This window comes from Diabrotica virgifera, chromosome 3 (genome assembly GCF_917563875.1).
Source record: "Diabrotica virgifera virgifera chromosome 3, PGI_DIABVI_V3a".
NCBI lineage: Eukaryota > Metazoa > Arthropoda > Insecta > Coleoptera > Chrysomelidae > Diabrotica > Diabrotica virgifera.
This window is the reverse complement of record NC_065445.1, coordinates 213,251,427-213,275,529: the sequence shown is the minus strand read 5'-3', so window position 1 is coordinate 213,275,529 and position 24,103 is coordinate 213,251,427. Positions and strand designations below refer to the sequence as shown.

General features: G+C 30.2%; 1 protein-coding gene across 1 annotated transcript in view; it reads right to left on the bottom strand.

Annotated features, from left to right (window-relative positions):
- Positions 1 to 24,103, bottom strand: part of LOC114328845 (obg-like ATPase 1) — a 286,804-nt gene that overhangs the window by 120,873 nt on the left and 141,828 nt on the right. Inside the window, exon 6 of the mRNA XM_050645847.1 lies at positions 10,054 to 10,131. Coding sequence (XP_050501804.1) covers positions 10,054 to 10,131 — 78 coding nt within the window. The remainder of the gene's footprint in view (positions 1 to 10,053; positions 10,132 to 24,103) is intronic.

Genomic DNA, 24,103 nt, shown 5'->3' with positions numbered 1-24,103 from the left:
AAGGTGGATAACATTAATTAATAACTGGGTAAGAAACAGAAGAACAGAATGGAATGACCACATAAGCCGAATGACAACAAATAGAGTCAGGACAGCGAGAGACGGTTCCCCAATAGGAAGACGATCAGTGGGAAGACCACGAAAACGATGGAACGACAACTTACTAGAGGCACATTGAAAAACCAGACAGAGTCATGTCTATACAAAAAGAAGAAGAAGAAGAAAAATTTATATATAATAAACTAAAAAGGGTAGTTCCCTAGGTTGGCTGTATACCATATAGTTAAAAAAACTCAAACATGAAGTAACCACTTGTATGTAATTGGTATATTTATTAAAGATTTTAAAAATTACAATGGATTCAAAAAATGTGTCCAATTCAGAACGTTTTCGGACCTATCGGTCCATCATCAGTGAATTCGAATACTTGCTAAATAGCTCCTACGTTGGCCTAAGATGGTTGACTAAGTTTACTGATAGCTTCATCATGTTCCCGGAGGTTATATCTTTTAACATCGGCGTTTAGCCTGTTCAATATCACTACAACATAATGTAGATTGAATTATAATTTCAACCATTGTTTGGTTCTGGGGTTATTTAGCAAGTATTCGAATTCACTGATGATGGACCGATAGGTCCGAAAACGTTCTGAATTGGACACATTTTTTCAATCCATTGGGATTTTTAAAATTATTAATAAATATACCAATTACATAGAAGTGGTTTTTACTTCATGTTTAAAGTTTTTCTATATATAATAAAATTGCCGGATTCACCTTCATAAAAGGAAAGCACGTTCACATTGAGCCAAGAATCTATTTGCGAGAACGACAGCTTATGGACCGTATGGTAACTACTCCGAGCTTGTTTCCTGCGGCTCGCACCGAGGTCTCCACCGACTTCCTCGAATTTCCCCATCCGATATCTGGCTATTACTCAAGAGATGAAATGCAAGATAATAAATAGCCATCTTCTCTATTTCTGCTCTCGGGAAGACACTGGATTGCTATCGCTTTACAAATTTTGCTATCATTTGAAGAAAACATTAATGTTTTCCACTACAGAATCGGGAAAAACACTAGATATAATTAATATCTGATCCTCTTAGATTCAAGTTTGACTAATTACGTATTTTTTATGGGAAATAAGCCACATTTTACTAAAAAATGAATTTATTAACGTTTCGAAGCCCAAATCGGGTTTTTTATAAATAATTATAAATAAATCGGCTTCGAAACGTTAATAAATTCATTTTTTAGTAAAATTGTGGCTTATTTCCCATAAAAAATACGTAATTATAAAAATGCCACAAGGAAATAGCTTCAGAACAACTTCAAGTTTGACCTTCTTCCATATGCAACAGAAAATTGTGTGGAGTGACTGCAGGTAGATGGCAATTGATTGCATCCCCGTCCCATGGCGACGGGCAAAATCACTAGTCTTAAAAATAATTATCACTGGAAATTTAAGTTGACCAATAGTCAGGACCTACGACTTAAATGTGAAGCACAAAAGGAAGTTTTTATATTTTATTGAAGATGTACGTAATATTTATATTGCTGTCAATATTTTCTGAATTGACTGTATATTCACTTCAGCATGACTAGGTACAATGTTAATGTGGTATAATAGTATCACCACCTGGTGATTGATTCTGTGCCCAATAACACTGACACCGGCGAGGTTGTTTTTTTGGCACAGCGGGAATCACTTTAACGCATTGATCCAACAGATTGGACTGCGGCTTCGCTGACTCGGCACATTTTTGAGCACAATTTATCATGTGATTTTTTTAATTTGAGGTGACATATCGTCGATTTTGTAAGTAGATATATGAATTTTAATTGAGTGTGAATTCGGTTAATTGTTAAACGAATTGAAGTTACTTAAGACTTTACTTTCTTGAAATATTAGACAAGAGATGTATTACTAACAAAATTATAAAAGTAATTAAGAACATTTACAACAGCAATATGAATTATACCATCAGTCAAAAACGAACATCAAAACCATTTACTACAAATAAGGGTATGGAATAAGGAGAAGGACTAAATTCAGCACTATACAGGGTGTCCCGAAAATATTGGTCATAAATTATACCACACATTCTGGGGTCAAAAATGGTTCGATTGAACCTAACTTACCTTAGTACAAATGTGATCATAAAAAAAGTTACAGCCCTTTGAAGTTACAAAATGAAAATCGAATTTTTTCAATATATCGAAAACTATTAGAGATTTTTTATTGAAAATAGACATGTATCATTCTTATGGTAGGACATCTTAACACAAAATTATAGTGACATTTGTCTACCCCATAAAAATTTTATGGGGGTTGTTCCTTTAAACCCACCCAAACTTTTGTGTACTTTCCAATTAATTCATTATTGTGTTACCTACCATTAGTTAAACACAACGTTTTTAAAACTTTTTTGCCTCTCAGTATTTTTTAGATAAGCCAGTTTTGATCGAGATGCCCCTCCTTTTTAATATATTTACATAAAAATTTTATGGGGTTTGTTCCTTTAAATCGGACAAATGTATGTGTACGTTCCAATTAAACTATTATTGTGGTACCATTAGTTAAACACAGTGTTTTTAAAACTTTTTTTGCCTTTTTGTCTTTTTCTGATAAGTCACCTTTTATAGAGATGTGGTTTCTTTTTCAAAATACACCTACAAATGTAAATTATAAATACATTTTCAGATTATTACCAGGTCTCTATAATCGTACTTAAATAGACAGGGTGTTTCATTAATAATTGTCCATATAGTAACTGGAGAAACCTTAGCACAAAATACGAAGATTTAACCTAAAATACTTAAATAAAATGTGGTTCCTTACTGAGTTACAGGGTGTTTTATCTAAAAATTTAAAAACTATTTTTGTTTTTTAAAACATGCATTTTAAAACTGTTCGACGTATCCTTTTCATACTTGGCAGAAAGTGCGAATATCAGGAGTGGCCAAGCTCCTTGATAGTACGAGCCATTGTGCAAAATTTGAAATTTTTCGCGAGCCGCAATTAAACAATTATCTGAAAAGTGTAAAAAAGATATTTAATTTTTCCTCTCACTGTGTGGATTCTACGAATTTTAAACTGAAATAAAATGGTTCACATCGTTGTTTCAATTATGCCAAAATTCTACAAGCAGCCTGTACTAATTCAGAATACTTCATTATCCTTCTATCTTTTTCGGGGACGGCCTACTAATATTCTACCGTCTCTCAAAAACACTGTCTTTAACACTCTGTCTTCGTCTGATCTTACTACATGACCTGCCGATCGATCTCATATTAGCTTTTATATATCGAACGATGTTTTCAGTACCATCAACAATCACCAATTCAGCTTTGCGATGCCTTCTCCCCTCCTGCCAATCCATCTCTTTGACGGCCAAATATCATTTTGAGAACTTTGCTTTCACCAGCAGCTTATTTATTTCCCGCTAATGTAAAATCTAAAATCCATGTTTAACTTCCATATGTAACAATTGGGCGAATAATTGGCATGTAGAGTCTTAATTTAGATTGTCTTTTTAGAAGCTTAGATCTTAATAACGATAGGGAGTAAATGCTCTATTCCACGCAGCTAGCCTTGCTGATACCTCTTTTTATATGTGGTTGTCATCTGTGATTACCATACCATGCCTAGATATCTAAACTCTGTTACTACTTCGAAGTTGTGGTCATTAATAGTTATGTTCTGCCTAATTATTGGTCTTGAATTTTTGGTTACTATTTTTTTATAGCATGTATTTCGTCTTCTCTTCATTTATTCGAAGGGCCAGACTACCTGTTTCTTCCTCGAGTTGTGAAAACACCTCTCTCACGTCTCTTGTAAAATGAGCGACTGCACTTAGATCATCAGCAAAGGTCAACAATAGTTTTGAATCCTCGATTCGCAAATCCCCCTGTCAGCTCAGATGATATTTTACTTATTACATATTCCAAGGCCAAATTGAATAACAACAGTGATAAGGGGTCTCCTTGTCTAAGTCCTCATTTTACACTTATTCTTTTATATTTCTTCTTCTAATCTTCTTTTATATATGATGTCAGTAATTTAAATTTAAGACATTTTGAAACAAAAATTAAAAGCAATTCAGGTACATTTACTGAGAGCCACAAATAATCGTTCAAAGAGCCACATGCGGCTCGCGAGCCACAGTTTGGCCACCCCTGCTATACACCCTAGTAAATTATGATAAACAAACGTTTATAGCTACTACCAGAGGCGTACGACTGGGGATAGTGAATGGTTGAACCCTTTCAAATTCTACGCCACTGGAGGAAATACTATTATAGTGCCATTTTTAGATTCTCCAATACTTTCTACGTAAATAATATACTCCTCATTGGTAACGATAAAGTCATTAGTTTTCCAGATATTTGAAGTTAAATATTAAACGGCACAGTATTTTGATTAATCTATGATATGATTCATATGATTCAAATTTAAAAATTATTTGTACCCAGTACTTTAAAACTATTTGGCGTATCCTTATCATACTTGGCAGAAAGTGTAGGTACTAATTGTACACCCTACTAAATTAAGATAAATAAACGTTTCTAGCTACTACCAGAGGCGTACGACAGGGGATAGTGGCTGGTTGACCCTTCCCAAATTCTACGTCACCGACGAAATTGCTATTTTAGTGTAATTTTTTATTTTTCAATACTTTTTATGTAAATAATATACTCTTCATTCATAACGATAAAATGATTAGTTTTCGAGATATTTGAAATTAAAAATGACGCGACACAATACATTAATCAAAATAACCGTGTCGTTTCATTTTTAACTTCAAAGATCTCGAAAACTAATGATTTTATCGTTACGAATGAAGAGTATATTATTTTCATAGAAAGTATTGGAGAATCCAAAAATTGAACTAGAATAGCAATTCCGCCAGTGGCGTAGAATTTGGAAAGGGTCAACCATTCACTTTCCCCCGTCGTACGCCTCTGGTAATAGACAGAACGTTTGTTTAACATAATATAGTAGTTTGTACAGTACCTATACTTCCTGCCAAGTATGAAAATGATGCATCGAATAGTTTTAAAGTGCTGAGCAAAAATAGTTTTTAAATTTTTAGATAAAACACCCTGTAACTCAGTAAGGAACCACATTTTATTAAAGTGTTTTGGGTTAAATCTTCGTATTTTGTGCTAAGGTTTCTCCAGTTATTATATGGACAATTATTAATTATTAATGAAACACCCTGTATACAAATATGTGGTGGATTCGAAAATTAATATTCAAAATATCTCAGAAGAGGCAAAAAAGATTTAAAAACATTGTGTTTAACTAATTGTGCCACAATAATAATTTAATTGGAACGTGCACAAAAGTTTGGGGGGTGTAAGGGAACAAAACCCCATAAAATTTTTATGGGGTGCATTAATTTCATTTATTTTTTTTAAGATGTTGCTGTCAGAAGAATGCCACATGTCCATTTTCAATAAAAAATCTCTAAGAGTTTTCGATATATGAAAAAAAAATCGATTTTCATTTTGTAACTTCAAAGGGCTGTAACTTTTTTGTGTGAATAGGTACTATTGTATATAGGCAAGTGAGGTTGAATCAACCTATTTTTGATCCCAGAATCTGTGGTATAATTATTTATGTACAATCTTTTCAGGACATCCTGTATATTATAATATACATGGATGAGATGTAGCGATATAGAAGATTGTAACGTAAAAGTGAAAAAAAATGTCTGTAGGATATAGAAATTTAAAAAGAGGAAACATTTCAGAAGGAGCATTTTCCGACGAAGTCGTCATATTGGCCGAAACTGAGAAACAACTACAAAGAAATATAGAATAAACTTAAAAAAAAAATGGAATGACAATTAACAAAAATAAAACAAAAGTTATGAAGAAAAGATAAACATAAAACTAGAAGAAGTAAATAGAGAACAAGCCCGAACCTTTCAATACTTAGAAGTAGAATTAGAAGACGACGAAAGACAGGTAACAGATATATAATAGAATTAAAAAACGATAAATCTATACTAGGCAATGAACAATAAATTCATAAATAAAAATGAAATAACAAGAAAAACAAAAATTAATGCGTTCAAGTCAATATATTAGGCCTGTATTAACTTTCGAATACTCAAATAACAGATTTGGAAGTAGAGTGAACATTAGAACATATAGAAAGAAGGCAACTTAGTTGGTGGGGGTCATCTTCAAAGAATGGAGGATACAAAACCGGTGAAAGAAAGTTGGCAAGCAAAAATATAAAGAAGAAAGGTAGGCCACGACAAACAAGAAACTTAAAAAAAAAGAATGTGTGTGTACTTTGTACGCACGTAAGAAGTTATACTTCTATTATATGATTTAAACGAAATTATTATACTTTTTATTTATATTTTGTTTAAATATTAAACTAATTTATACTTACTACTTCTCAAACATTTTTATTAGAACAGTGCCAAAAATTAAAATAATAAAAGAATAAAACACACACAAACACATTAAACAAGCCACAAATGATGTCTGAACATTAATTGTCGAAAATTTTTTTAACTAAATACGTATTTTCTGAAAATACAATTATATAATAAATATACTTACAATCATAAAATGTATTAAAAAAAACAAAAAAGAAAGTTTCTATTGGGACTCGAACCAGCGCTGATAAGAGCGGTTGGTATTGGAATTCATTCGCCTTCTCCGCTTAGCCACGGACAATATGTGTCATTATTTACGAAGATCGACTAACTAAACGGATTAAACTTGTGATATTTTGATATTTTGAAAATTGATCAAATTATTTTAATTTTGAATTGAAATGATTTAGAATTGAAAAAATACAACAAAACATAGAGTAAAAAAACAATATATTAGGTGAATATGAAATTTTGATGGTAATCAAATTATATAAATAAAAGTATTACATACTATGTATTTTGGCAGATCAAATAGGTAGGTTTATACCCATGATACATTAACAATTATTACGTACCTGTTGCTTTTAAAAACTATTTAAAAGTCACTACAATATTATAAACTTTTTTGTTTCTGTCCTCACAACAATAAAACTAATATATTATACATTTGTTTACCTTTACCTTTACCTCCAAACCACAGCTGCCATATCGGATAATTTTTGACATGTCATTTGAACATCCAATCAGAACAAAGTTATAATGCGCATGCGCCGGGCTGATAGGTTTTAACATATAAAAAAATCACCCTCTATCGCCGGTAAAGAAGTATAACTTCAAAAAAGGAATAACATGGACAGAAGCAAGGATACTGGCAAGAAAAAAGAAGGGATGGGCCAAACTTGTACATAATGTAAATATGTAATAGAACATTACTTTTACATTACATTACATTACAAAGTTTACAATTAAGATTTGGTCTTTAGAAAAACGATTATTTTGACGATGTTTCGGAAAGGTTGTACTTGCCATTGGCAAGTGGTTCCGCTTCTCGCTGTTGCTTGAAGTAAACTGATACATCAATAAAGTACTAATATACAGTCACTTAAATTTTGCGGATTATTAATGATGAATGTAGTATTAGATTCAATGAATTTTGATCAAAGTAATGCGTGAGCTACATACAGTCGGAAAAATGAAAGAATACCCATGAACGATCACATCAATCACTTACTTTATATTTGCTGTCTTTTTCTATAACAAACGTCTGTTATTTATAGAAAATGACAGCAAATACAAAATAAGTGATTGATGTGATCGTTCATGGGTATTCTTTCATTTTTCCGACTGTAGATGTAACGATCACCAGTACATCACATAGAAGGTGAGTAGCGGTGGCTGAATCATAATACGGGTGCGCCAAACCTCTGGTTTTTTTGATTACGGCTAAACTATGGGATATACAAAAAAATGTTTTTAACAGAACTAATGTATATTAAAACCGTCTATAATTTAAAATTATTTTCGATTATACAGGGTGAGTCAGAACGACGGTATAAACCAAAGTTGTATTTTTTTAAATGGAACACTTTTTTGAATATAGTTTTTAAAAATATGAAAAACTTGTATAAGGTCTTATAAGCCTAAAGTTAATAATTTTCGAAATATTTACATTTTTATTGAGAAAAATGGTAATATTTATAGGGCTGTGGATTATGTTTGCAAGGTAATAAAAATTTAAGTGGTAGTACAAAGTTTTTATAATATAGTGTCATTTTTAAATAATTTAGTATCTTTTACTTATAGCCATAAAATATACAGTGTGATAACTATTTGCAAATTCAAAATTTTCTCATTTTTTTTAAATGGAACACCCTGTATCTTAGTATTGCATTTTGTAGTAAATATTACAACCTTTCTTTTGGTATAAGGTTGTATGTACATAGCATGTTTGGTTTTGTAAATATTTAAAAAAGAACTATAGATTTTACGTTTCGCGGATATTTTATATCCGCGATAATTTTAATTAAATTTTTTTGCAAAAAAAATATAAACTGATTTTAGAAACAAACAATAAAATATCAAAGATAAAAATAAAAACGTAATTATAGATTAAAATAAAACGTATGCAAGTGCAACTTAATTGAATTTAATAATAACTTTAAAATTATGTTACAAACAATTTTTTACATACTAATAAGTAATTAATATGGGTAAATTAATTATTAAATTAAACAACCAATTTTAAAATCTACCCTAGAAATTTTTCTACCCTAGAAATTTTTCTACCCTAATAACTTTATTGTACGCAATTTTGTTAGTTAAATTGTATTTACGAGTAAGATCAGTTAATAACTGTTTAATTTACCTACATCTTGAGAACGTATAAAGTATGCTTTGAAACAAATGAACGTTATAGAAGTACATAATAAAGTAAATAGTATCCATGCAGTCGTGTCACAAAAGCTGGTAATAATTTCTAATGGTTTCGCCCAAAAAAATGTCATATCTATCAATTGTTCGGTTGAAAAATTAAAATTTAAAATATAAAAATTTGTTACAAAAATTTCAACTACAAAGTATTACCAGCTTTTGTGACACCTGTTAATACTATTTATATTAATAAATAATTTGGCTGATACATCATTTAACATTCATTTGTTTCAAAGCATACTTTATAATAATTATATTCTCAAGATGTAAGTAAATTTAAAAGGTAAATTAAAAGTTTAACTGATCTTACTCGTAAATACAATGTAACCTAACAATTAATTTGGTACAGGAAAATGTGTGGTAGAAAAATTACTGGGGTAGATATCAAAGTTGGTTGTTTATTTAATTTATAACTAAGTTATAGTAACTAATTTATGCATTCATTAGAAAAAAAAATTATGCATTATAAAAAAAATTTAATAAAAAATCCGCAAAAACGTAAAATCTATAGTTTTTTTAAATATCTACAAAACGAAACATGCTAGGTACATACAACCTCATACCAAAAGAAAGGTTGTAATATTTACTACAAAAGGCAATACTAATATACAGGGTGTCCCATTAAAAAAATGAGAAAATTTTGTATTTGCAAATAGTGATCACACTGTATATTTTATAACAGAATACTAAAATAACTTTGACAATGTCATTTAAATTTGTATTACCTTGAAAGCCTAATTTACAGCCCTTTGAATATTACCATTATTCTCAATAAAAGTGTAAATATTTCGAAATTTGTTAACTTTAGGCCTATAATACCTTATATAAATTCTTAATATTTTAAAAAAATATATTCAAAAATGATTTAATATATAGGGTGTTCCATTTAAAAAAACACAACTTTGGTTCGTACCGTCGTTCCGACTCACCCTGTATAATCTAAAATAATTTTAAATTATAGACGGCTTCGACATACATTAATTTTGTTAAAAACATTTTTTTGTATATCCCATAATTTAGCCGTAATCAAAGAAAACCAGAGGTTTGGCGCACCCTGTATAAATAAAAGTGTAACTTGTTACCAAAAAAATAGTAAAATCAATTATTAAACTATTAAACAGCAAAAGATTTGACTGGATGCGAATCATCACCCGCATCAATGGAAGCCTTTGAGGAGGTATACATTTATAATGTTAAAAAACGGAAAATAATATACTTACGTCGTTGGCATTCCAATCTGCAAACCTAATATGTTTCTTGTCGTCAACTAAGACTTGTTTTATTTTAAGTAGAGTGTCCTGGAAAAAAATCTTAAAATAAATATATAATCAAATAAATATCGAATATAATAATATGTAATATACTAATAATGTACTGAATGTAAAGTCGATCAGCATCTTTTGCGCAATATTGCAACCCATATACAGTCTGTTCCAACGAAAATTTGACCCCCCCCCCCCCCCCCCAGAAACTCAGAAACCAATAGCTTCTTCAAAATTAAAAAAAAAAACACGTTAATTTATAATGGGAGGGGGAGGAATTTGCATGCAAAATTCATGCCCTCAAATGTAACCCCCTACTGCCCCGCATCAACCCCCACTTTTTTTTAATAGCAAGTGTGGTCGAGTGGCACTTTTATTGAAAGGTAAATTCTTTTCTCTACACGACACTCTATTTTTTTTTTTAATTTACGTAATAAGTTTGAAGATAATTTTGGACTTAACAAATGTATTAAAAATTAGTTAAATTCAAAATTGTCTTTAAAGTTATTCCGCAAATTAAAAAAAAATTAAAGGGTCGTGTAGAGAAAAAAATACCTTTTGTTGCTATCTAAAAAAATTGGTGGGGCTGTAGGGGGTTACATTTAAGGGTATGAATTTTGCATGAAAATTCGTCTCCCTTCCAATACAAATTGACGTGTTTTTTTAAATTGCGAAGAAATAGACCAGGGCGCATCTGTAAAAATATTAGTACATTTGGACGTTGAGAGCTGACTCAAATTTTTTTGCAGAAATTACTTGAAAATAACTCAAATAATAATATTTGAGTTATCCTCCCTCTCAAAAAGGTCCGGAACATTGTTTAAATAATCAAAATGTCAAAAAATGAAGGAAAAATTCGACATTTTTCTTCGTTTTTTTTATTATACCTTTAAAAGTTTTCATTTCCCAGAAAAGTTGAACTGACATAAAAGTTGCGTAATTAAATTTTCTACAACATAGAATTGGTTAAAAATTTCAAAAATAGTCACCCTTGTTGCAAAATAGCAATAATTGTGAAAAAACCATACAAAAACAAGTATTCGCATTTTACGTTTTTCAACCATTTATGCTATATCTAGGACCTTCATATTTCACCCAGAAAAACTTTATGATATAGTAAAACAATACTGTAAATTTAAACAAGATCGGTTCAATATATTTTGCAAAATAAATTTTGCAATCTAGCTTTCGCAAAAAAAAATCATTTTTCAAAATGTTACAGGACTGAAAATAAAGCAGATAGCAAGTCGAAATTTTTTTTTGCTTATAGAAGTGTACTCTACCTTTCATTTTCAATGATCAAAATTAAAATCGATTAACTACCACGGCGTCAGAAATTTTATTAAATAAACATTAATTATTGGTGCTACGCGCAGGACAGCGGATAGTTTGCTCTGATTGGGCATTCCAATGACCTTTGGTAATGATTAATACATTTTAATTTTTATTACATTTCGATATAAATAAATAAATTTGTTTATTGCAAAAAAAACACATACTATCCTTTGAAATAACACTTTTTTTTAGCAAAAACTTTCTTTGTTCATATATTTTAACATAGAGAATAAAAGTTTATTATTTTTAAACATGTGCAATTGTTTAAACAATATTTCACAAACAATAATAAAATTAGTTTGATTTTTGTGGAATTAAAATATTAAAATACAACAAAATATAGAGTAATAAAATAATACATAAGATAAAGATTGGAAGAAATTTTGGTGGAAATCAACTTCGTGTGAATCGAACACAGCTGTCCTGCGCGTAGCATCAATAATTAATGTTTATTTAAAAAATTTCCTTACGCCCTGGTAATTAATCGATTTTAATTTTGAAAATTGCAAATGAAAGGTACAGTACACTTCTATAAGCAAAAAAAATTTAACTTGCTATCTGCTTTATTTTTAGTCCTGCAGCATTTAAAAAAAATGATTTTTTTTTTGCGAAAGCTGGATTGCAAATTTTATTTTACAAAATCTATTAAACCGATCTTAATGAAATTTACAGTGTTGTTTTACTATATCATAAAGTTTTTCTGGGTAAAATATGAAGGTCCTAAGTGTAGCATAAATGGTTGAAAAACGTAAAATGCAAATACTTGTTCTTTATGTTTTTTTTTCGCAATTAGTGCTATTTTGCAACAAGGGTGACTAGATTTTAAATTTGCAACCAATTCAATATTGTAGGAAATTTAATTACGCAACTTCTATGTCAGTACAACTTTGCTCAGAAATGAATAGTTTTAAAGTTATAATCAAAAAACCAATAAAAAAATCGAATTTTTTCTTCATATTTTGACATTTTGATTATTTAAACAATGTTCCGGATCATTTTGAGTGGGAGGATAACGCAAATATTATTATTTGTGTTATTTTCAAGCAATTTCTGCAAAAAACATTTGAGTCACCTCTCAACGTCCATCTCAAAACAGATGCGCCCTAGACTAAAACTCTTGGTTTCTGAGTTTCTGGTGGCGGGGTCAAATTTTCGTTGGAACAAACTGTATGTATATTATTCTCCGGAATATAGAGAATACTCCATATTGATCGGCGTCAAAGTTTTCCTAGTAAATTTGAAAGAGCAAAACTGATATACATGGTGATTGATTAGTAGGGTAAAGCTCAATAGCTCCGCTATAGTAGTAGATAGCAATAAAAGTTAATAACAAAAATTTTAGCCACTTTTGAGCTTCACATTACAAAATTAGTTAGAATGTTACAGGGTGTTCGATAACACAGTGGCAGACCAAACTTATGTTTTTTTAAATGGAACACCCTATATTTTATTTTAAATTCGAAATCCTGTTAACTTCTCCATCACAAAAATATAAAGGTTTGTTATGTTATACAGGGTATTTACAAAGTTATAACCAATTTTATATGAAAATCGTAACAAGTTCAACTCCCTGTATAAATAAAAATAAGTAAAACAACAATGGTTTATTAATGCCATATTTTTTAACGTATTGTCAAAATTTTCAAGAATGGTCGATATTGCTAATTTTCTTTATATCAAATACAGGGTGAGTCAAAACGCAAGTACATTATTTTCTCAGTAATTTTAAATGGAACACCCTGTATTTTATATCACTATTGGAAAGTACCATTACCGTACTTTAATTTTTAGATAACATTCCCTATGTCTAAATTTATTAGTTTTCGAGATATTTTCATTTTTCAATGGACCAGTAGCGTGGCCACCCAAATCACCAGAATTTAATAAACTGGACTGATTTTTTTGGGGTTACGTTAATAATGAAGTTTATAAAATACCTCCAACAACAAGGGATGAGATGAAAAATAGAATACAAAGTGTATTTCGATGTGTTAATTTACAAATGCTCCGTAGAGTAAGCAGCTCATTCAATTATCGTTTTTAGGCGTACATAAATGTGTTAGGAGATAATTTTGAACACCTTCTGTAATTAAATATTAAAAATATTTTATTAAAAGTAGCTTATAATTTTTTCAAACATGTTTTTTGCAAAATGTATTACTGATAAATTATGTTTTGTTCTTTATTTGTTACATTGTTACATTTACATACAAAAGTAGTGTTTAATTGTCTTCACAAAATATTGTATTTTGTGTTTGTGTGTTTTTTTGTAAAATTTATTACTAATTTTCTTTGTTTATTTGTTGCATTTACATAAAAAGACAGTGTTTAATTGTTTCAAAAATGTTGCATGTAGTGGTTGTGTTTTTGTTTGTAAAATATATTACTAATAAATTATTTTTATTTCTTTATTTACTACAGTGTTACATTGATTACTGGATTGATAATCGGTAATCTTCAATTGTCAATTCAGTCATAACTTACTTAAAATTTAGATAAATTTAAACACCTAAAATAATTTGCTCTGAAAAATGAAAATATCTCGAAAACTAATAAATTTGGGCATAGGAAATGTTACATAAAAATTAAAGTACGTTAATGTTACTTTTCAATAATCATATAAAATACAGGGTTTTCCATTTAATATTACTGAGAAAATAATGTACTTGCGTTTTGACTCACCCTGTATTTGATATAAAGAAAATTAGCAATATCAATAATTCTTAAAAATGTTGACAATAAATAAAAAATATGGCATTAATAAACCATTATTGTTGTGCTTATTTTTATTTATACAGGGAGTTGAACTTGTTACGATTTTCATACAAAATTGGTTATAACTTTGTAAATACCCTGTATAACATTACAAACCTTTATATTTTTGTGATGGAGAAGTTAACAGGATTTCGAATATAAAATAAAATATAGGGTGTTCCATTTAAAAAAAACATAAGTTTGGTCTGCCACTGTGTTATCGAACACCGTGTAACATTCTAACAAATTTTGTAATATGAAGCTCAAAGGTGGCTAAAATTTTTGTTATTAACTTTTATTGCTATCTATTACTATAGCGGAGCTATTGAGCTTTACCCTACTAATCAATCACCCTGTATGTACTGATATATTTGAAAAATTCGTAATATCTAATATTATAAACGCCTAATGCGACAAGTCACGCAGTCTGTCCGGGACGCATCTAAACATTCCGTATATGTATTTGGCACCTAGGAGTTTTCTATTGGTTCTTTGCAGCCCGCGGTCATATTTCAACCAATACGCGGCGAGGTGCCAAACGCATATACGGAATATTATTTGGTACGAAATTCATATACGGAATGTTAAATATTCGTAAACCGAAAAAGACACTTTTCATTAGAGTCAGTTAAAAGGAGATTGATTAAAATACTTGTTAATGTATTATTAAATAAAAATAAAACAATAATTATAGTATTTGGAATGTTATTTACAGCAAATACATATACGGAATGTTTAGATGCGCCTGGGACCTTTGTCGATATGTAAACATTAAATAACGTTTAATAAACGTCATTTTATTTTTTTTTATCTTTTTTATAACAGCTTCAGAATAACTGAACCAATTTAGCTAATTTCGATTTTGAAACATTTGTAGAAATCCAAGGAAGGTTTAAAAGGTGAGAAAATGTGATCAAAATGTTAAGAAAATATTAAGAAAAAACAATGTTATTTTCATATACAGTTATAATAAACTCTTTTATATTGACGTCACTAAAAACGGCAGCTATCTTCTCGTCTATTTATTTTTTATGTTGACTGCGAATGAGTTCGAATCAAATTAAAAAATCAATCAAATTAAAATGAAATAAGTAACCAGTGTATGTATATCATATACATAATATTTAATATAGCCTGTAAGTTTTAAAGCGAATACTTCTTATCGTTACTTGGTGATGAATAAAATAGACTAAAATAAAATAGGTAATCTTCTTTTATTTGTCACAAAGCAGTAGTTTGATTTGTCCAATATAACAATAATCAAAATTAAGTAATTAGACATAAATATACGATAATAATAAAAACGTAAATAATGAATACATTCTATATTATATTTAACACATGTGTTTTCATTTATTTCGATTTTTATGAATATTATAAGGTTTTAGAAAAAAATAAATATCTACGAATCTAAGAATCAGTAACAAATTCTTTCTTGGATCTTACTCGTAAACATCTACATGTCTTTCCACCAAGACCTACTCATGACTACTTCACGAGAAATTCTACGTTTGACGTCTATTTGTCGACCCCGTCCTCGGAGTTGTAAAGAAATCGATATTATATTCCGCAAAAAAAATGTACAACCATCTCCCCCTACAACTAAAATCTGCACCATCTTTCCACAAATTCCGTAAACTGACAAAAGCCTACCTGTCTGAAAGACCATATTATTCAGTAGAAGACCTTTTTAGTCAATAACTAAGAAATTACAGTACCCTTTGCACAAATAGTATTATTATTATTTTTTTATCTATATTTGGGTGTCATATGCAGCAGCTTAACTTTTTAACTTTTAAACCTTTTTTATTAATTATTAGGTACACTATGCATTTGCAATTTACTTCAATTTTTGCAATTGATTATTTCTGTTTTAACTTCATTATTATTATTATTATTTAAATATATTGACGATTTATGTAATTTTAGTAAATTGGATTGTTACTGTTTTGTTTTTTTGACTACATATTTATAAGCTTTGTCGATAAAATTGTAAAATTTTTCATGGCAATAAACCATATTTCTATTCTATTCTATTCTATTCTATCTTAATAATATACTATTTAACATACTTAAACAGATCCTTACTGCAACAAAATTTCTTACAGGGTGGTCAAAATATGAGATTGTTCTATTAACAAATTGAAGCTGTAATAACTTACTTATTTTAAATGGAGCACCCTGTATCTTACTAGTCTATCGCGTAGAAAATTTACTTAGCTTTCAATTTATATTAGGGTTTCCTATACCTATCTTTTACAGGGTGGTCAAAATATTAGATTGTTCTATTAACAAATTCAAGCTGTAATAACTTACTTATTTTAAATAGAACATCCTGTATCTTACTAGTCTATCGCGTAGAAAATTTACTTAGCTTTTAATTCTTATTAGGGTTTCCTATTCCTATCTCCCTTCATTTTTCAAATATTTAAAGATTTCCTAATTTGTAAGCTTTAAAAATTTGAATTAAGTACCTATGTCCTGGTTATGTACAACACATCACCAACACCGGAAATATACTTAAATATCTTAGTCAAGATACTTTCGTTAATAAAATTCACATTTTTATCATTTAATCACACAGAGTGTTCTTATTTTAAATGAAATACTCGATATTATATTCTTTATAATAGAAGATATTTAAAATCTCTTCAATTCCATGTAAACATTCTCAATACACATGTTATTCTGTAAATATAGATTCCGATGTTATTCTGTAAATAGCCATTTTTACATATTTATTGTACAATAGGCTCGTTTTCGTCATAGCAGCCATTGCATTTAATTGTTTGTAATTGCGATTCAAAGATTCAAACAAAAAGTGGTGTTCTTAAATTTACTTAAAAACAGTCGGTCGGTTTAAGATATGGAAAATACTTATACAGAATGAAATATAATTTAAATATCTTCCAGAATACGGCATCTAATATAGGGTGTGCAGTTTAATATAAATATTTTATTCAATGTCACATGTAGGCCAAAATCAACTAAAATAATACAACACTCTGTGTGATTACATGATAACAATGAAAATTTTATTAATGACAGTATCTTGTCTAAGTATATTGCCGGTGTTGGTGATGTGTTGTACATAACCACGACATAGGTACTTAATTCTAATTTTAAAGCTTACAAATTAGGAAATCTTTAACTATTTAAAAAATGAAGGGAGATAGGTATAGGAAACCCTAATAAGAATTGAAAGCTAAATTAATTTTCTACGCGATAGACTATTAAGATACAGGGTGTTCCATTTAAAATAAGTAAGTTATTATAGCTTGAATTTGTTAATAGAACAATCTAATATTTTGACTACCCTGTAAAAAGAAAGGTATAGGAAACCCTAATACAAATTGAAAGCTAAGTTAATTTTCTACGCGATAGACTAGTACGATACAGGGTGTTCCATTTAAAATAAGTAAGTTATTACAGCTTGAATTTGTTAATAGAACAATCTCATATTCTGACCACCCTGTAAGAAACTTTGTTGCAATAAGTATCTGTTTAAGTATGCTAAATAGTGTATTATTAAGATCCAAGAAAGATTTTGTTACTGATTCTTAGATTCGTAGATATTTATTTTTTCTAAAACCTTACATTTTTATAAAAATCGAAATAAATCAAAACACCCTGTATTTAGGTATAGGGAACCCTTATGAAAGTATAGTTTATTTTTTAAGATCAATTCAATAATGTCATCAGATATAGGGCATTCTATAAGAAAAAATATAACTTTGATATACCACTCTTTTTTGGAGCACCCTGTATAATTTACATTATTTTTAGATTGTAGTATTCATGGCCCTGTATATTTCTGTGAAGAACTTTTTTTTAAATATTAAGTGGTTTTCCGTACAGACACCGAGGCGAATAAGATGAACCACCCTGCATACAGTCTAACAAAAGGAATTCCTCAAACATATACAGACAAAATCAGAGAAACTATTTGCGATGTCTAAAGAAAGGTCGTACGAAGCTGGTTTTGTTGAATATAGCTTGATAGCACGACGATACTTTAGTGACAAGCAGACATAAAATTTCAATAGTATATAACGCGCTATAAGAAGTAGTCATTTCTATCGCAAGTGCCAGGTGCCGTTATTTATTGTCTTTCGATCTTGAAATCTATATCTATATATGCATAATAAAAAGAAATTAGAAAGTCAGTAGAGAGTGTCAGAAAACATTTGAGGGACTCAGAAAAAATTGGCCCAGGGGTGAAACTCACCTCCTGGGCAAAAGCAGACATCGGCACAATATCACCTCTTTTCTTTGACATGTTAACTATCTGTATGCCAACGGCCTAGCCGGGAAAGATGATGAAAAGTGCCCTTAACTCGATTCGAATTCCATATAGGTCACCGTTTAGCATATATAGTGAAACTAACTTTCTGAAATTTTTAGCCCCCTAGGTGGTCATGTGACCCACCTAGAGCCTAATTAGGCTTTTTAAGTTTTTATTTTTTATCTCAGCCGCATCGAGAACTAGCGAAAAACTTTAAATAAAAAAGTTGTAAGCTTTAAAAAGTTCTGTCCGAAAAAAATTTTTGTTTTTAATTTTTGGCGGAAAATTTAAATTTTATAACGATTTTAAAATTTTAAATGAGTATAAAAAATAACTAAGACATTCGTGCGAATTTTAAGAGGTAGTTGTTGTGCATTTTTTGACATACAATTAAGAATTTTATATTTATCATTGGCGCTCTAGGGGTAATCGTCTGAACTTTTTAAAGAAAAAAGATAGTACGCCACTAACATATTTCAAATTAACAATCGTTTTTGAATTCCTTGTTCAATTTGTGACAAAAAATCTATCTTCCTCTTTTTTCATACGAGGCGCCGTTTTGCTGCAAAAAATAAAATATATCTTAACGCTTCCAAATTATTCGAATTAGTTTCTATTATGGAGTTTATATTATGTAGATGTAGAAACTACTAATACAGTAGAACGTCGATAATCCGGACGTAAAAAATCCGGACCGTCAATAATCCGGATTTGTATCTAGCAAAAATATCTGATTCTTTTAAAATAAATTAAGAACTTCACTGCAAAAAACGAACCTGTACCGCAGTTCAAAATTATTTTACATATTTTTTTAAAAGCCCAAATAGAGTTTGAATGATTTTACTGTACACATGGTGCTATTATAAATTAATTACAATACAGTGTTTAAACATAAAAAAAAGTTTTGATTAATTTCACCTCCAGACACTTTACTGTACAAGAGAAAACATAAAATTTTAAAACGTTTGTTGTACTTTAATGTGTATACTGGCCTTTATTTGAGGTAATTTCGATAATCCGGATAATTTGATAATCCGGATGGGGTCCGGTCCCAATTAATCAGGATTATTGACGTTCTACTGTAGTAGTATTTTATTTCATAGAAGTTCGAATACTTTGTAACGGTTAAGATATTTTATTTTTTGAATAAAAATGGCGCGTCGTATGAAAAAATAGGAAGATAGATTTTTTGTCACAAATTGAACGAGGAATTCAAAAACGATTGTTAATTTGAAATATGTCAGTGGCGTACTATCTTTTTTCTTTAAAAAGTTCAGACCATTACCCCTATGCGCGCCAATGATAAATATAAAATTCTTAATTGTATGTCAAAAAATGCACAACAACTACCTCTTAAAACTCGCCAAATTTTATTACAATGTTGCCAGAAGTTTCGGCAAAATCGTAAAAAATGTGTAAAATTTTGTTTTCTTCAACGCCCTGTATTATGAAAATAGATGGCATTACAAAAAATTTTTATTAAGCAAACCCCAATTATTTTTCAGTTTTTTACCTACTCCAGTGACGGTGTTACCTTTTTTGAAAAATATATATAAAATTGTATCAAAAAAGGAAAAAAAGGTGCGTTTCACCAATTTTAAAAATTTGAAAAAATTCAGGGTGAAACATTATGCCAAAATACACGTTATATATTTTTTTCGTGAAAACGAATGTCTTAGTTATTTTTTTATACTCATTTAAAATTTTGAAATCGTTCTAAAATTTAAATTTCCCGCCAAAAATTAAAAACAAAATTGTTTTCGGACACAACTTTTTAAAGCTTACAACTTTTTTACTTAAAGTTTTTCGCTAGTTGTCGATGCGGCTGAGATAAAAAATAAAAACATAAAAACCCTAATTAGGCTCTAGGTGGGTCACATGACCACCTAGGGGGCTAAAAATTTCAGAAAGTTAGTTTCACTATATATGCTAAACGGTGACCTATATGAAATTCGAATCGAGTTGGGGGTACTTTTCATCATCTTACCCGGCTAGGCCCTTTCATGACAATCCAAGCGGTTCTTTAAAATTTGGAGCAAAAACCATGATTCAATGGACTATTAAGCATGATTGAAAATGTATAAAAAGTCGGTGAGTCTCACAACAGTCTCCTGTAAATTTAAATTTTTCTTTAATAAAATTTTAGTTCTTAGAATTAAATATCAGTTCATAGAAGGGAATCTACAAATCGTTCTGCTTCTATTAATTTCTCGGACAACCTATCAACAGACCGTCAAAACTGACATGTTTAATATACTAACACTGTAGAATAAGCCGATATCAGGGACCACACAAGACGCATGCGTCTTCATTTACATAATATTGTAGAAACTTTTGTATAATTTCTTTTGATCGTTTTCATGTTTCGTTAGTGTATTTCCCAAATTGCATCGTCATTTCGAATATTGTATGCTGTATGTTGTCGAATGCAAAACAGGTAAACGTTTTGTGTCGTGTCATTGATATTTATGCTTTTGATTGATGGACTGTGTTGCTGCTTTCGAAAAAAATACTATCAATTAATTCTATTTAAGAATGAACACAATGGGACAAGGACGTCTAATCATGTCTTATAAATATGAGGCGGTTGTTTTTAACAGTGTATTAGAAAAATACATCGTCTTTTGTAAGCATATTCCAATAATACTTGCAAATTCGAGTACAACTAATAAAATTGTAACGTTATAAACGTCACTCCCATTGAATGACCACACACTATTATATCAGGGGTGGCCAAGCTGCTTGATAATCGAGCCATTTTTCAAAATTTGACATTTTTCGCGAGCCGCAATTAAACAATAATTTAAAAAGTGTAAAAACGGTATTCAATTTTTCTCTCACTGTTTGGACTACACAAATTTTAAAGTGAAATAAAATGGTTTACATCATTGTTTCAAATATGCAAATAATGCTACAAGCAACCTTTACTAATTCAGGATACTTCAATTCTTCATCATCCTTCAATCTTTTTCTCGGACGGCTACTGACCTCCTACCGTCTCTCAAAAAACACTGTCTTCCTCTAATTGTACCACGTGACCTGCCCATCTTTTCTTAACTTTTATATCTCTTACGATGTTTTCAGTCCATACACAGTCACCAATTCAGCTTTGAGGCGCCTTCTCCACTCTCCTGTCAATTCATCTCTTTGAGGGCCAAATATCATTCTGAGAACTTTCCTTTCCAAAACTAGTAGCTCATTTATTTCCCGCTGATGTAGAGTCCATGCTTCACTTCCATATGTAACAATTGAGCGAATAATTGACAGACAGTCTTAATTTAGATGGTCTTTTTAGCAGCTTAAGATCTTAATAATGATGATAGGGAGTATTATGCTCGTTTCCACGCAGCTATTCTTGCTGAGACCTCTTTTTATATGTGGTTGTCATCTGTGATTAGCGCCCCTAGATATTTAAACCCTTTTACTACTTCGAAGTTGTGGTCATTATTAGTTATGTGTTAGGTTCTGCCAAACTCATGGTCTTGGACTTTTGGTAACTAGCATGTAGTTCGTCTTTTCTTCATTTATTCGACGGCCCCTACAACCTGTTTCTTCCTAGAGTTGCGAAAACACATTTTTCACGTCTCTTGTAGAATGAGCGACTTCACCTAAATCATCAGCAAATGCCAACATTAGATTTGATTTTCGATTCGCAAATCCCCCTGTCAGCTGAGATGATATTTTACTTATTACATATTCTACTAAGGCCAAATTGAATAGCAACGGTGATAAGGGGTCTCCTTGTTTAAGTCATGATGTTACACAGTCTTTTATATTTATGGTCAGTAATTTAAGACATTTTAAAACACTAAAATTAAAAGTAATTCAGGTACATTTATTGAGAGCCACAAATAATCCATCAAAGAGCCACATGTGGTTCGCGAGTCACAGTTTGGCCATCCCTGCTATATTAGTCCAGAAAGCCACTGCGCATCCGCTAGGGAAAATATTCTAATTCGGATTTTTTGCACAATTTTACTCAAAAAGGACTCCTTTTAACAAATTTACATGTTGCCAGGACCAAAAGGTGGTCAAAAATTTTTTAAACGTTTTTTTTTTGTTTTTTTCCTAAAATTATTTTTTTTGCATGGAAAAAAGTTTTTTTAGGTTTTTTGGATCATTCCAAACAGAAAAGGCCTTTAGTGACTTTTCTCTAAAAATGATAGTTTTTGACATATAAGCGATTAAAAATTGAAAAATTGCGAAATCGGCCATTTTTAACCCTCAAGAACTATGTGAAAAACTGAAAATTTGAGTGTTGCCAAGGTAGGTAGATATTCTTTAAACATCGATTGATGAAATCCCGAAGAGTTTTTTTCAATACAATATTCAAAACTAGTTTGTTTTTTAATTGGTAATCAAGCGTGCGCGACACTATTTTCCACCGACAGTATGGTGCAAATGAAAGGAATAAATTCGTTATTTCGTAAACCTACGACTTTAAGGAAAAATCCCGAAACAGGTCGATTTTTATTTTTAAGTTATGATATTGTGGCGTATATCGTATACTAGTGACGTCATCCATCTGGGCGTGATGACGTAATCGACGATTTTTTTAAATGAGAATAGGGGTCGTGTGGTAGCTCATTTGAAAGGTTCTTCAATTTTCTATTCAGTAATGTAAACATTTACATAATTATTTATACAGGGTGTCCTTCGACTTATTTTTTTGTCAAATAATTTAATTTAATAAAATTTTTTTGGACACCCTGTATAAAAAATGATGTAAATGTTTATATTACTGAATAGAGAATTGAAGAACCTTTCAAATGAGCTAGCACACGACCCCTATTCTCATTTAAAAAAATCATCGATTACGTCATCACGTCCAGATGGATGACGTCACTAGTATACCATATATGCCACAATATCATAACTTAAAAATAAAACTCGACCTGTTTCGGGATTTTTCCTTAAAGTCGCCGGTTTACGAAATAACGAATTTATTCCTTTCATTTGCACCATACTGTCGGTGGAAAATAGTGTCGCGCACGCTTGATTGGCAATTAAAAAACAAAGGCGTTTTGAATATTGTATTGCAAAAAACTCTTCGTGATTTCTTCAATCGATGTTCAAAGAATATCTACCTACCTTGGCAACATTCAAATTTTCAGTTTTTCACATAGTTTTTGAGGGTTAAGAATGGCCGATTTCGCAATTTTTCAATTTTTAATCGCTTATATGTCAAAAACTATCATTTTTAGAGAAAAGTCACTAAAGACCTTTTCTGTTTGGAATGATCCAAAAAACGTAAAAAAACTTTTTTCCGTGCAAAAAAAATAATTTTAGGAAAAAAACAAAAAAAAAACGTTTAAAAAATGTTTGACCACCTTTTGGTCCTGGCAACATGCAAATTTGTTAAAAGTAGTCCTTTTTGAGTAAGATTGTGCAAAAAATCCGAATTAGAATATTTTCCCTAGCGGATGCGCAGTGGCTTTCTGGACTTATATACTTAGTCCAGAAAGCCACTGCGCATCCGCTAGGAAAAATATTCTGATTCGGATTTTTTGCACAATCTTACTCAAAACGGACTCCTTTTAACAAATTTGCATGTTGCCAGGACCAAAAGGTGGTCAAAAATTTTTAAACGTTTTTTTTTGTTTTTTCCTAAAATTATTATTTTTTGCATGGAAA